The sequence below is a fragment of the Molothrus aeneus genome, chromosome 2, assembly GCF_037042795.1.
Source record: "Molothrus aeneus isolate 106 chromosome 2, BPBGC_Maene_1.0, whole genome shotgun sequence".
NCBI classification, from domain to species: Eukaryota; Metazoa; Chordata; class Aves; order Passeriformes; family Icteridae; genus Molothrus; species Molothrus aeneus.
In genome coordinates, this window is record NC_089647.1 from 43,844,868 (window position 1) to 43,858,850 (window position 13,983).

The 13,983-nt window shown below is 37.5% G+C and overlaps 1 protein-coding gene across 6 annotated transcripts in view; it reads left to right on the top strand.

The window, feature by feature from the left end:
- The window catches only part of ZMYM2 (zinc finger MYM-type containing 2), an 87,315-nt gene that overhangs the window by 21,587 nt on the left and 51,745 nt on the right, over positions 1 to 13,983 (top strand). For all 6 annotated transcript variants that reach the window (XM_066544783.1, XM_066544786.1, XM_066544788.1 and 3 more), the window contains 3 exons: positions 4,141 to 4,426; positions 7,109 to 7,274; positions 8,052 to 8,264. In XM_066544783.1, the coding sequence (XP_066400880.1) occupies positions 4,141 to 4,426; positions 7,109 to 7,274; positions 8,052 to 8,264 (665 nt within the window). The remainder of the gene's footprint in view (positions 1 to 4,140; positions 4,427 to 7,108; positions 7,275 to 8,051; positions 8,265 to 13,983) is intronic.

Consider the following 13,983-nt stretch of genomic DNA (forward strand, 5'->3'; position numbering starts at 1 on the left):
ATACATTAGGAAACATGTCTTCACCAAGAGGATTATTAAATATTGGAACAGGCTGCCCAAGAAAGTGATCTCCAACCCTGGAGATGTTTAAAAGGGGTGTAGATGTGGCACTCAGGGACATGGTTTAGTGGGAGTGCTGGATTAATGGTTGGATTTGATGATCTTAGGCATCTTCTCCAACCTAAATGATTCTGTGATTATATATGTGGTTTGGAAGATTTCTTCTCGATCTGTTAGTCTATTTTCCTTGAGTAGGTACCTCTTCTGTATATGAAGCAGTAGGTGTATAACAGAGACACTTGTGTCCTACACATTAATTTAGAGTCTGATGTCCCCAGTAGGCATTGGAGTGCCTATGATAGAATGGTTTGGATTGGAAAGGACATTAAAAGATCAGCTCATCCAACCACTCTGCCGTGGCAGGGACAGCTTTCACTGGATGAGGTTGCTCAGAGCCCCATCCAACCTGACCTGGAACACTCATGGATGGGGCATCCGTAGCTTCTCTGGATAACCTGTTCCTGTGTCTTGCCACCTTTATTGTAAAAGAATTCTGTCAATTCTGTCTCATGACCAATATAAACCTACCCTCGTTCAATTTAAAGGTACTGCCTCTTGTCCTCTTACTACAGGTCTTGTTAACAAATCTCAGTGCATCTTTTTCTGTAACCCTGCTTTATATGTTGAAAGACTGCAATATGGTCTCCTCAGCCTTCTCTTCTTCAGACAGAGCAACTCCCAACTCTTTGCTTTTCTTCACAGGAGAGGTGTTCAAGCCTTCTGTCACTTCTTGTAACCCTCTTTTGTGCTTGCTTTAACAAGCCCATTTCTGTCTTGTACAGGGGACCTCAGAGTTAGATGCAGTATTTTGCAGGTGGGCTCTCAGCAGAGCAGAGGGTCAGAATCACCACAGACCAGGATATGAGTGACTTTTTGGTCTGTAAGCACAGGTTGCTGGCTCATGTCCAGTTTTAAATCTACTGGTCCCCCACAGTCCTCCTCCACAGGGCTGCCCTCAATCCATTCAGCCCCCAGTTTGTATTGGTATTGAAGATTGCCCTGGCTGACCTTGCACTTGGCCTTGTTGGGCTCGGAGTTTTGCATGGGCTCATTCATCCAGGCTGTCAAGATCCCTGTGGATGGCATACTGTCCCCTCTGTCTTATCAATTGCACCACCCAGCTTGGTGTTCCCAGAGTCTGCTTAGTCTTACTCTCTGTGTTGTTGAAAAAAAAAACCTAAATAATACCGTGCCAGTACAGACCCTTGGAGGACACCACTTGTTACTGTTTCCCACTTGGACATTGAGCCATGAACTGTAATTCTTGGGGTGCAGTCATCCAGCCAATTCTTTATCCATGAGATATATATGTCTCCAATTCAGCAGCAAGAACATTGTGGGGGGACCATATCAAAGGTCTTGGGAGAGGTCCAGGTAGATGAAGTCCATGTAGATGTGCTTTGGAGTGGAACTTTTGTTTCTCCCAATGCATTCTAGTTTTTGTGCTTCAGAAGTGCTCCAGAGAAAGAGCCAACACCTAGTAAATTGAGGGTGCAGTTTACAATTGCCCTGATGTGAACCAGGTTTTAATCCAACTGTATGTAGCTCAGTGTGTTTCAAAAGCTGCATACCTGTGTAAAACTTCAGTACTGTCTTCTTTCCCACCTCTGCCCCAAGATGTACTGACACATTCTTCTCAACTTTTAAAAAAAATTTAATTTTTGCCAGATGACTCTGTAATAAAATGGTATAAATGAGAGGAAAGGATAATTTTATAGTGTTTTGGAGCAGGAATGAGTAAGAAGGAAGGAGACCAACCTGAAAAGCCATAGCAGTAAGATGTGGTTGAACATGGCGCTGTATAGTCTCATAAACTTGGCCATTACAGAATTGCAGGTAGGAGCTTGAAGGATGAAGACATAAGGCAGTGAGGTATGAAAACTCACCATGAATTAACTAAGGAAGTGTGATACACCTCAGTTCAAGGACATGAAAATTGGATTTTGCAGATCCTTTATAGAGAACTTTAAACAAAGGAGGTATCATGGCTGAGAAGTGAGATGTGAAGAAAAGGCATAATATAAAATGGGTATCTATGAAGCTGGGATATGGAAAAAGTAAAAGAAAAAAAAAGTCAAGATTTTCTGATGTTCTTCTTGTATGTTTATGGAAGGAAAAATGCAACAGAATATCAAGGGAGGCTATCTGAGGCCTTAAGAAAATCAGGAATAATTGAAAAAACCTTAAAGAGATATTACCTACTTTAATTAGGTATTAGTTGTGCTGAATGTTTCAAACTGAAATGAGTGGCAAATTCAAGTTTTCATGACTGGCAGTTGAGCACTACTGTAGCTCTATTGCACATGCTGTGTATTCCTGATAAGAGAGGCAATGTGCTTTCACTTGAAATCTAAAAGAAAAGAATGTTTTGAGGTGTTAAGGTGCTGCCAGGATAATAGTATATTTGAAGTAGTAGAAATATAGAAAAGTTTAAAGAGGGCACTTAATTTTAATTCTAAGCACTCTGGTAGCTTGTCTTAGTTTGTCAGTAAGGATATTCATGCCTTCCAAGGTAAACACCTTTAACACTTTTAAGACAAATGTGTTTTGTTTTGTGTCCTTTTCCCTTCACCTTTTCCTTCCAGCTCTTCTGCTTACTCTCAAGCACTACAACAGGTAAATTTCTAGATTGTCTTAAATGGCTGAGTAGTAGGACATCCTTGACAGCTAAAAAGGCACACACGAAAATGATCTTTTACCTTCTAAGGAATGTATGTTGTTTCTTGTACTAACAAGTGTTCTTGGAACTTTGTCCCTAAATGGATTTTAAAGCTATGCATCAGAATATGTTGTTAATAGAATCCTTTGGGGAAAGAAAGGAATGCAGAAAGCAGGAGGAAAGGGTTCCTTTTATTTAATAAACAATTATGGACCAAAATAATGTCCCTTAAGAATAAGGTATGGGCAGTTGCTCTTGTCTGTAGGTTAATGCTTATGGTATTTGAAGTCATAGAATTTAAAATCATCTGTCTCACGTTTGGGTATTAGTTGTATTAACACTCCAGAAATACTCTGAATCACTCCAGTAAAACATTCAAGGCTAGGTAAGTCCCAAGGGCTGTCACAGTGTTTGGTATAACTGGCACACTATTGAAAATTTGTGCAAATGTTTTTTATCCTGCAAAATTGTTTTTTTCAGTTTTAATTCAGTCTTCAGAAGGTAAACATTTCAAAATTCTGATGATAATCACTTTAAATGAAAGCTGAAATTCCAGAGAAAAGCCTAGAAATGACATTTTGTTGGGGGATTTCTTTTCCCCCCCAGAACTGTATCTTCTGCTCCAGACCAAGATAATGGAGCATGTAATTTAACATATGATGTTCATAGATGTATTTCTTTCAGAAAAATGTCTTGCTTACATTCTTGTTATAGGAGTTACTTATGCTACAAAAGATTGGGCAAAGATAACTTTGTTCCATGGTAGTTTATTCTCCAAAAAATACAGATTAAAAACTAGTGGAGTCTGAAACATGGGGACATGGATCTGTGTACTGCCAGAACTTAACAAAATATTACTTTCTAGGTTCACTGATTACTACTGAGGAAGTTGTTTCTCTCATGACTTTGGACATTCACTGCTATACAGAATAGTTCTCTGGCTGCAGGCTGGTCTAGGAGCCAGTTCTAGGGTTTATCACTGAGGCTGGGCACATTATGCTTGTTAAAGCTTTAGAACAAAATAACTAATGAAAATTTTGGATCTAAATTTGCAGAGTTTGTCTCAAACATTGGTTTAGAAATTCTATGTTGTCTGTTAGTCTTTTTTTTTAATTGTAGTTTTTTTGTTTGAAGATAAGATTGCCAGCTTGCAGACTCAGTGCAAGTGAATTGAAATCTGCAAAATCTGTCACTAGATGTAGGATGGGAGCATCCTGAAATTTGTTCATGTTCTGAAGCTTTGTAGAAATGGAGAGTGGTACCATCAAACAGGATTTTTTACATTAAACCTGAAATTAAAATATCTTCTGTGGTCATTCCCAGAGAAAAATGATTTTATGATGATACATCTGTGAATACTATTCTGTACATACATACGTGTCTCTTGATTTACTTTTATGTTTGGGTTTTTTGTCTTGAAGATTCTTGGATATCCCAGTCAGCTTCCTTTCCTAGGAATCAGAAGCAACCAGGTGTGGATTCCTTGTCACCTGTAGCATCCCTTCCTAAGCAAATTTTCCAGCCTTCTCCCCAGCAACAGCCTTCTAAGCAGGTTAAAGTCACGTGTGCAAACTGCAAAAAGCCTTTACAGAAGGGACAGACTGCGTATCAGCGGAAAGGATCAGCTCACCTTTTCTGCTCCACTACCTGCCTCTCTTCATTTTCACACAAACCCGCTCCAAAGAAACTTTGTGTCATGTGCAGAAAGTGAGTTTTTATTTTGTTTCACTCTAGCACCTACATTCAGTACTATTAAGATTCTTAACACGTGCATGAGAATTGCTCCATTAATGGTATAAAATCTGATTATATAAATGCTTTATATAGTGTTGCTTTAGTGTCTGGAAATGTTGAATTCTCTGTGTCTAACAAAATAATACCAGCTTTTGAATTCAGAGTATGGGACATTATTTTATTGAAAGCCAAGACACTAAAAATAGCTGTTTTTTTTTTTTAAGGTAAGGTGTCCAAGTTGTGCCATACTTTGTGACAAGATATACTTCATATATGAAGTGCTTTCTGAAAAAAGTGGACCATGTGTTGTATAGAAAGCACTCATTTTGATAGATGAAGATGTAAAATAAAGAGACTTTAAAAGAATGACAAAGTCATACTTGCAAGAAGCTGGAAGAAACTTGGGAGTTCTTCCACTCTTGGTCATAGGGGGATAGGAAAAGCCTTCGGTTTTCCCCATAAGTGGTTGGTATAGAGGGAGTAAAAAGCATAGCTAGAAGTGGCTTATTTTAAATTACTGGGTAGGTTTGACTTGCAGTTTTTCCTAATTTGCCAGACTTGAAATTGCCAAAGAGAAGCCTTCTGTAATTGTGTTGTTGTAGTGTTAAGTATATAGACTGGCTGTACTCTTACTTTCAGTGTACTGTTAAATGAGCTTTTTGCACTTTTTCATATTCTCAGTCTGCTACATGCTGCAGTGACACTGGTTAAAGGATGAATTTTTGCTAAACTAAAAGGCTTGCAATAAAGAATGCCTTTGCTAGTGTGTGCTCCTGAGAGCTCAATCACAGATTTAAGCTAGTAAAAAAATCTTTTACATTACTGTCCAGTGTGCTGGATTAATGGCTACTATTGGGATGCAAGCTATTGGTCTTTTTTTCCTTGGCACTCAGTAAAAATAAGCTATAGAAAACATTGATATCCTGCATACTCATACTATGGTACCCTGAAAACCTAGAAAATGTAAGATAATCTAGGTTTTTAAAAAAAAATATGTGTTAAAAGCACAAATTCTCTAAACCCTTCCCTCTACAGGGCTAGTTAAAAATAATGCTTCTTTCTATTGCCTTATGTGCCATATTCAGCTTGCTGCATGATCTGTAAAGATGAAGATTACACAAATCTTCTCTGTCTGAAATCACGGCTAAACCCATGCTCCTTTGCCACTTTGGAGATAATTAAGCTGTGTATTGCAAGAGGCTATGTACAAAACTGCCCTAAATGAAAAGGCTTTATTTTTGAATGATGAGGAAAACACCTTATTTCTAGCTTTTGAGATTAAAGAAAATCTTTCTGAAGTCACCTTTGACAGTTTTTGAAGTGATGTTAGTCTTAGTATGTGCACTAAATTGTTCCTCTGTGGCACTGTTCCTCTGTACAACCCAATGGGAAAAGTCAGAATTCTTAGGTATTTTATTATAAATCCTTTTTCTTGTATTCCTCTGAAGTCTGCAGCTACATAAATAGCAAGCTCCCCAGGGCAGAAGCTCTGCCTTTGTTTTGCAGAACAGGAATGATGGCACTCCCTGACACAAATCTTAGTTCTCCAAAGAGTAAGCCAAACTCTGCTGACTTCCCCTTGATGGAAGAAGGCAAGCTTGCAAGTGTTGGTATCAGGGCTGTACAAGTGAATTTTCAAGGAAGTATCTAGGGAAACATACTTTTTCCCTGTTTTTCCAGTGGTTTTTACTCATCTTGATTTTAAAACTTATAGGTATGAGTATGTGGGGTATGTGTTTTCCAACTGGTGATCCAGATGTGCACAATAATTGTTCTTATATATTCTACCCAGTAGCATTTCCTATATGTCAACGATAGGTTTTAGATTTTTGTGGGTTTTTTACTTAGAAGGCAAAGGAGGAGGCTTTTATTTCCTCTCCTTACTTCTTGTAATTTATGGTGTGCATTAGTTTGGGACAGTAAAAGTCTGTTTGGTTAGAACAAGGTTTGTTCAATTTCAAGTTACTTTTATTGATGGTTGGTTTTCTGGTTTAAGGTGTTAAATTGGCACAATTCCATGGACAGCTGCATGACCTGCTCAGATGCTTTGGAACTTTTTAAAGGAATGATGGAATTAACTTTCGTAAATTTTGAATGATAGAACTTCTAGACATGTTTGTGGTAGAGTTCTAAGCTTTTTGGTTGTTTATAAGTTTAAAAATATGAAAAAACAAGTTTCTCTCTTCCTCTCATCATGTCCTGAGGTTAATACTGAAAATACCTACAAACAAAATTTCTTGCTTTTTATTATAAATCTAAATTTTTTGTATGAAACTTACATACAGCTTTTTTGTAAAAGGAAAAGCCATTGTAAAATGGCTAGCTCAAATTTGCTGTGTTAGTTTTTTGGAAAACACTGAGTTTGCCATAACTACATCTAATGGTGCATTGATACTACTTAATTCTAGAATAATTAATGGGAAAAAAATAACTCAAAGCTAAAGAAAAACATAGAGGTTTACACAGTATAGACTTAATAGTTGTAAAAATATTATCAAACTTGGTATTCATTATGTGGCTAACAACTGTACACTAAAAACCTGTTTTGAAATGTAAACCTTGAAAGGAAGAATGAATCTTACAACATGTAAAGTGTTCCTGTTTATAGAAGTAAAAACATAAGCACGTGGTTTTGGGGTTTTTTTTGTATTTCAGAGATATAACAACCATGAAAGGTACCATTGTTGCTCAAGTAGATTCAAGTGAGTCTTTCCAGGAGTTTTGCAGTACATCATGTTTATCCTTCTATGAAGATAAACAGAATCCCTCAAAAGGAGCCTTGAATAAATCAAGATGCACGATCTGTGGTAAACTAACTGAGGTCTGGTTGACTGTTTTTTTTGTCTTTCTCAATAATGACATATTAATACCTTATATTCTGAAATATGAATACTGAAAATAAAAAAGGTAAAATCTTCAGTATTTTGAGATACTAAAATATGCAGGTTTAATATTCACAAAGAGCAGCTGAAGGAAGAAAATATTCCAAGAGCTTGATATTTGTTTCAGAAACTTGAACTGCCTTTTGCTGATAATGTGTTCTATTAGGCATAGAATCTTGTAGTTATAACCCAGATCTCTAACATAAAAGAATTGCTGATGAGAAAATGTCAAGATCCACTGTATTACCTATTTTTTTTCTGTATGTTTTGAAAGGTAATGCAGATGGTTTTAGATATTTGTAGAGTATGTGTAATTTTAAATTCTCATGAATATATGTATTCTTGATGCCTTCTTGATCAGTGAGTTCAGCATAGTTCAGGCTACTGCTTTACACAGCATAATGTCTGGCCAATCCTCATATGCCAGGTTCTTCCATTTTATAAAACTTGCATAAATTGCCTGCTCTCATATGCAATTTCCACACCCATCCCTATGGTCTTTCCTTCTAGGCTAAAGTGTAGATGAGTCTAAGAGTGTTTTCCTAGTATGTTGGAGACAACAGAAACATCCCTTTCTGTTTGTATATTTCATGGTCATTTCAAGGTTTTAAATAGTGAGATGGTTATTTAAATGTAAGATTTCTAGCCAGTCTGTTAGTTTCAGGCAACTTTGTGCTTGTCTAGTGATAGAATACTTTTTTATTTTTATTTTTTAGATTCGTCACGAAGTTAGCTTTAAAAATATGACTCATAAGCTGTGCAGTGACCATTGCTTCAATAGATACAGGATGGCAAATGGTTTAATAATGAATTGCTGTGAGCATTGTGGGGAGTACTTGCCCAGTAAAGGAGCTGGAAACAATGTCCTTACTATTGATGGTCAGCAGAAAAGATTCTGCTGTCAGAACTGCGTTGGTGAATACAAGCAGGTAATGTCTTCTTTACCTATAAATTAAAGTTAAATAAGCATTAATCGTTCTTAAGTTTATCCTGGTACTAATAGCGTGGGTTTACTTCTCCTAAGAAGACATAAGTAACAAAGACTTACAAAAATGAAATTAATGCCAGTGAGAAGAAACTATCTGCAGTGGACCTTTTACTACTATATCTTTCTGATGTTGCTGTAATAGTGATACATATTTATTCTTAAGGAAAGTACAATTGAAATTAAATGTTGTTAATAATTTCAGGTTTCTTCTGTTGGTGGTATCTGAAGTATATTAATAGCAAGCAACACAGGCTTTACTGGTCCTTAAGTTATGGGGTTTTTTATATAAAAGCTCACTTGGATGCAGTTTTGAAACCTTAAAAAATATGCAGAGCATAACAGATTGGTCATTGCTCTGAGAAGACAGTAACTGGTTACAGTTTGGCTGTGTACTTGTACTATGTCTCATCTCCATTGTACAGGATTCAGAAAATTATTGTCATCCTTCCATGTGTCAAATTTTATGCTTCCATTTTATTTATTTGGTTTGTTTTTCATTTATTTTTAAGACTGTTAAGATAGCAGTAATTGTGTTTAAGTATAATGCCAAATCAAGAAGTCTGATGCTGATGTCTTTTATATTTTGCAGAGCCAGCTTAGCTCTGAGCTGCTGCTAATGCTGGCTAGAAGGTTTAAATGTTAATCACAGTATTTATAGTATAATAGGATAGCTCTGAAATATTAAATATTTCAGTGGAGGAAATAGAATATGGGGATTTTGGGGGTGTTATTTTTTGGGTTCTTTTGCTTGGTGTTACAGGGGAAGTGTTCTGCTTTGGGGTTACAGGGGAAGTGTTCTGACAGGGCTCTTTTGCTAGAAAATTTATGTTTCTGATTTTGAAATGTACACTTGAATATGTGAGTGGCCACTGTGCTGCACATTGCTCAGGCTCATTCTTAATCTCTTCCCATTTTTAAGAAACCAGTGGTCCAAGAGAAGAGGCATTGCAGTGCTGTGTTGTAAAGTTCGTTAATGTTGCATCATGTGTGCTTGTATTTTCTCACTGGACACTGAGCTCTGGTGCTTTTGGGGATGGCTTTTCCTGTGTATGTGCTGTATTGAGAAGAGCAAAGCTGGAAATGTGTAAACAGCCTCATTGGAAACATAACATAAGCGTTATTTTTTTGCCACAGCTGTACCAAAAGGGACAGGATAGGTTTGCAAGCTACTAAAAACATAGGCATGCCCAGAAGCCATGGAAAGACTTGAAGAAACGTTGAATACTGTCTCTTGAAGAAACAAAAATGCAGGAGATTAACTTTGAACGTGAAACATTCCCCCACAACCAGTATAACTTACACTGCACATGGAATTATGAAATGAACATGGAATTTTGAGCTTAAATGACGAATTTGTACTTTAATGACAGAATATACTGTATTTGTTTACATATCCTTGTATTGTGTGTTTAGATATGTATTTGAGAATGAGAAGAATATGGGTAGCAGGTTGTATGTTCTAGTTTAATTTGGGGAGGAGGAGTAGTTTGCAGTACCAAGGATCTTCACGAGTAGTGTCAAGTTGGTGCATTATTGTGAGAACCTTTGAAGTTGAGACACGTTGTTTTGGTTCATTCGCTTCTGACAGCAGATTTTATGCAAGCAAGTTCTTAATTCGTTTATCAAAATAAGTGATACTGTGATACTATAATAGGCTGTGAGAACGTTAATTTGAGTGCTCTTGTGCATCTGTTTTGGAATGGTGATTAAGCGTAATTCTTAACTGGTAGATTTCAAATATTCACAGAGTGTGAGGAGTTTAGAGTATTATTAAGGGAAGCTCTTATGGGGAAATCCTGTATGACCAGCCAGGTGCCTTTCTGTTATGAAGTAACTACACCAGTGGATAAGGGAAAGGCTATAGACATTGTTTATCTGTACTTTTGTAAAGCCTTTGACATGGTTCCCCACAATATTCTCCTCTCCAGACTGGAAAGTCGTGGATTCAACAGGTGGACTGTTAGGTGGATTAGGAATTGGTTGGATGGTTGCATCCAGAGGGTAGCGGTCAATGATTTGGAGTCCTGCTAAACACTGGTGACAAGTGGTATCCCTCAGGGGTCCATATTTGGACAGGTGTTATTTCATTAAGGAGTAGACAAAGGCACTACATCTATAGCAAGTGCGTCTACGGCAAGTTTGCAAATGACACCGAGCTGAGCGTGCAGTGACACACCTGAATGACAGGATGCCATCCAGAGGGACTGGACAAGCTTGAAGTGAGTCCATGGGAATCTCAGCCAAAGGCTTCACAGGAGTCCAGATAAAGGACAAAGACCAAGTACAAGGTGCTGCACCTGGGTTGGGTCATCCCCCCATGTCAACACAGGCTGGGGATGAACAGATGGAGAACAGCCCTGCTGAGGACTTGGGGGTGCTGGAGGATGAGAGGCTGGCCATGAGCTGTCAGTGTGCTCCCACAGCCCAGAGAGCCAAACGTGTCCTGGGCTGCATCCATGGTGGGCAGCAGGGCCAGGGAGGGGATTCTGCCCCTCTGCTCTGCTCAGAGCCCACCTGCAGGGCTGCACCAGCTCTGGGGCACCAGCACAGGGAGGACAGGGACCTGCTGGAGTTGGTACAGAGGAGGGGCACTGGGATGATGAGAGGGAGGGAGAGCCTCTCCTGTGAGGAAGAGCTGAGGGAGTTGGGGTTGTTCAGTCTGGAAAAGAGAAGGCTTCAGGGTGACCTAATGGTGAGCTTCCAGTAAATGAAGGGAACTTGGAGGAATGATGGAACGAGACTATTTACAAGAACACATAGTGATGGGATAAGGGGAAATGGGTTTAGATTTAAAGAGAGTAGGTTTAGATTAGATATTAGGGAAAAAAATTTTTACTGTAAATGTAGTGAGGCTCTGGAACAGGTTGCCTAGGGAAACTGTGGATGTTCTATCCTTGGGAGTATCCAAGGCCAGGTGGAATGGGGCCCTGAGCAGCCTGGTCCAGTGGAAGGTGTCCCTGACTGTGGCAGAGGGGATTGGAACTGGATGATCTTCCAACTCCCCCTAGACCATTCTGTCATTCTATGAGTATATGAAAGTCAAACTATACAAGTGGAAGTTCTTCTAGTATATGCTGTAGGTGTCTGAAGTTGCTCAGGACACAAATACTTGAGAATATTTAGTTGATATAATATTTAGGTTTGAAGTTTGTTTAGGTTTTTTTTGCTGAGTATGTTCAAGGAGTTGTTTTTTTTAGAAAAGTTTAAAAAAGACTAGAAAATGTCACTGACAACCCACTGGGTGGCAGTTGGTAAATTATGGGTTGTTTCATTCAGTTATAACAGTGTTTCCTTAGAAATTAGTAGACCTTGCTTTAAAGGAGAACTGCTGAAGGAGAGATTTTGGGAGAGTCATTATTGCATACTGAAATAAACTTCATGAAAGAAATAATACAGAATAAGTTAATGTCATTTGATTCCAGCATTGTGTTGTATTATTGTGTGTCACATAAGAGTTTTAGCAAATGTTTTCTTACAAACAGCTGTAAAATAAATAGGTCTTACTGGTTTGAGCTTTGTATTAAGCAGTTTATATTGTAAATGTCATACACCTATCAATATTGCTATATATTTGTAGTAGTAATAAATGAAAACTCCTTATTACTTGTACCTATCTATATACTTAATCACAATTTTAAAAAATAAATATTACACTGATTTGAACACATAATTTTTCAATAACTCATCATGGACTTTTTTTCTTCTTTTCTTGGAATGAAAAAATTAAACTTGTGGGCAATAAAGATTATAGTGGCTCTCAGAATGACAAGTAATTGGATTACTGCAGGTAATCCATTTGCTGCAAAGTGTGTCTTTCCTCTGCTTTAGACTGTTCCTGGCAGTAAGAAAAAATGTTATTCCTGGGATGGAGAGTAGGTTTTTTCTCAAATGTCCTAAGTCACCTTTCAAGGTGATGGATGCATTTATCTTCCTATGTACCAGTTTCAGAACCTGGTTTAAAAATGATACATACATAATCTTTAATATTGCATTATGAGTCTTGATTTTCTGAGAGGTCATTGTTGTTTTTTCTTTCCTAAAATTTAAAGTAATTGCAGATCTTGGGGTGTCTTTTAGTATTAAAAAGTTATGAATTGCAAATAATAATTTCTAAAATTATTTTAAAATAATAAATAGGCATAACTAATGCTCACTGTAGTTACATGCAAGAGCAAGTTAATTTCTCTGTGATACAAAAGCCATGTGTGAAGGAAGCTAAGTGCAAGTCAAAAAAGATAAAACAATGATAAAGTAATTTCTCAAAAAAAGGTGTGACAATCTAGATAAAATGTGAAAACAAAGCCCTCATTGGAAGTATTTAAATTTTTTAAAGCCTGAAGATGACAATTACTGCTAGATTGTACACTCTGACTGTTGCACTGAGGTTCAGACTCTTCACATGTAGAGGGTCAAGAGGAACTTTAATAATGACCCTAAACAAAATGGAAAAAAACCCAAACAAACCACACTAGAAGAGAATGAAATTGTATCTGAACAGGAACTCACTAAAATGGTCTGTTATTGTACAGATACTGAAATACCTTATTTCTTTGAGCAGATATTTTCTGTAGTTAAAATGAAAGTATAAGCATTTAGAAAATTACTGTAATGATTTATTTGAAAATGATGTGTGTGGTAAATTGGAAGTGACCTCAAATACGCCTGTCATAAAGATGTTAACCTCATGCAGCACATACCCAGGTTGCTTCAGTATTTTTGTTTCTGCTACTATTGCATGTTTTCTGTCTCCACAAAATTAGTTAACTTCCTTTTCAATGTAATTCCCATGTTTGTGTCCTGGTTTGCTGGATTTTGGTACAGGCTTGACAGCCTTGTTTTAAGAAACAAGTGGACTTTTTCTGTGAATTTGTGATTTAGTTTGTGCAGCCAACCATACCTTTTAATCTTGAGCTTTCCAACTAAGCTAGGGCTATGTCTGTGTCTGCTTTTAAAAATATTTTGCTTCCTTGCCTGATCAGTCCACGGTGCTCTTGATTCTACCAAGAAAGTATTTAATGCCTTCCTAGTTAAAAATGTTCCTTTACCGTGTCTACTTTGCTTCTGTAACTAAAATTCTTCTTAGAATGTGACCTGGGATTTGCTTGCTTTGAGGGCTTCTTGAAGTGATGGTCTTTATCCATTGCCAAAAAGGAGGAGGAGGAGGGGAAGGTGGGTGGGAAAGCAGCTCTAGCTATTTCTTCATAGGCTTTTTGATAGCTCTGGACTGAAGTGAGACTTAATGAATGCAAGCCAAATGAGAGTTTTTCTAGTTGGAGAGGATGCTTGCAGTGCCTTTTCATTTAGTGAAAAATCTTTCAATATTGCATAAAAGTGCATTTGGTTACTTCTTGATTAGATGAAGACATACTACTGAACATGCTTCAAGAATAACAAGGCTATGCCGTGCCCCTAAGCTATTCACTTACAAGCAATAGAAAAAAACCACCCTAGGCATTTATGCTTCCTTGTTCAGTTTCTGCTCCTTGCCAAGGAACTGCTTTTGTGAAACTCTTTAAACTCATTTGTCTATTTTATCTCTGTGCAGGGTTTTAAGAGCCTTCACTGTATACAATAATACGCATGTCAGCTGTGCAGCTAACAATTAATTGCTTGCATAGGGTTTGTACTTAGCCTCATAAAGTGTCTTGTTATCTACTGGT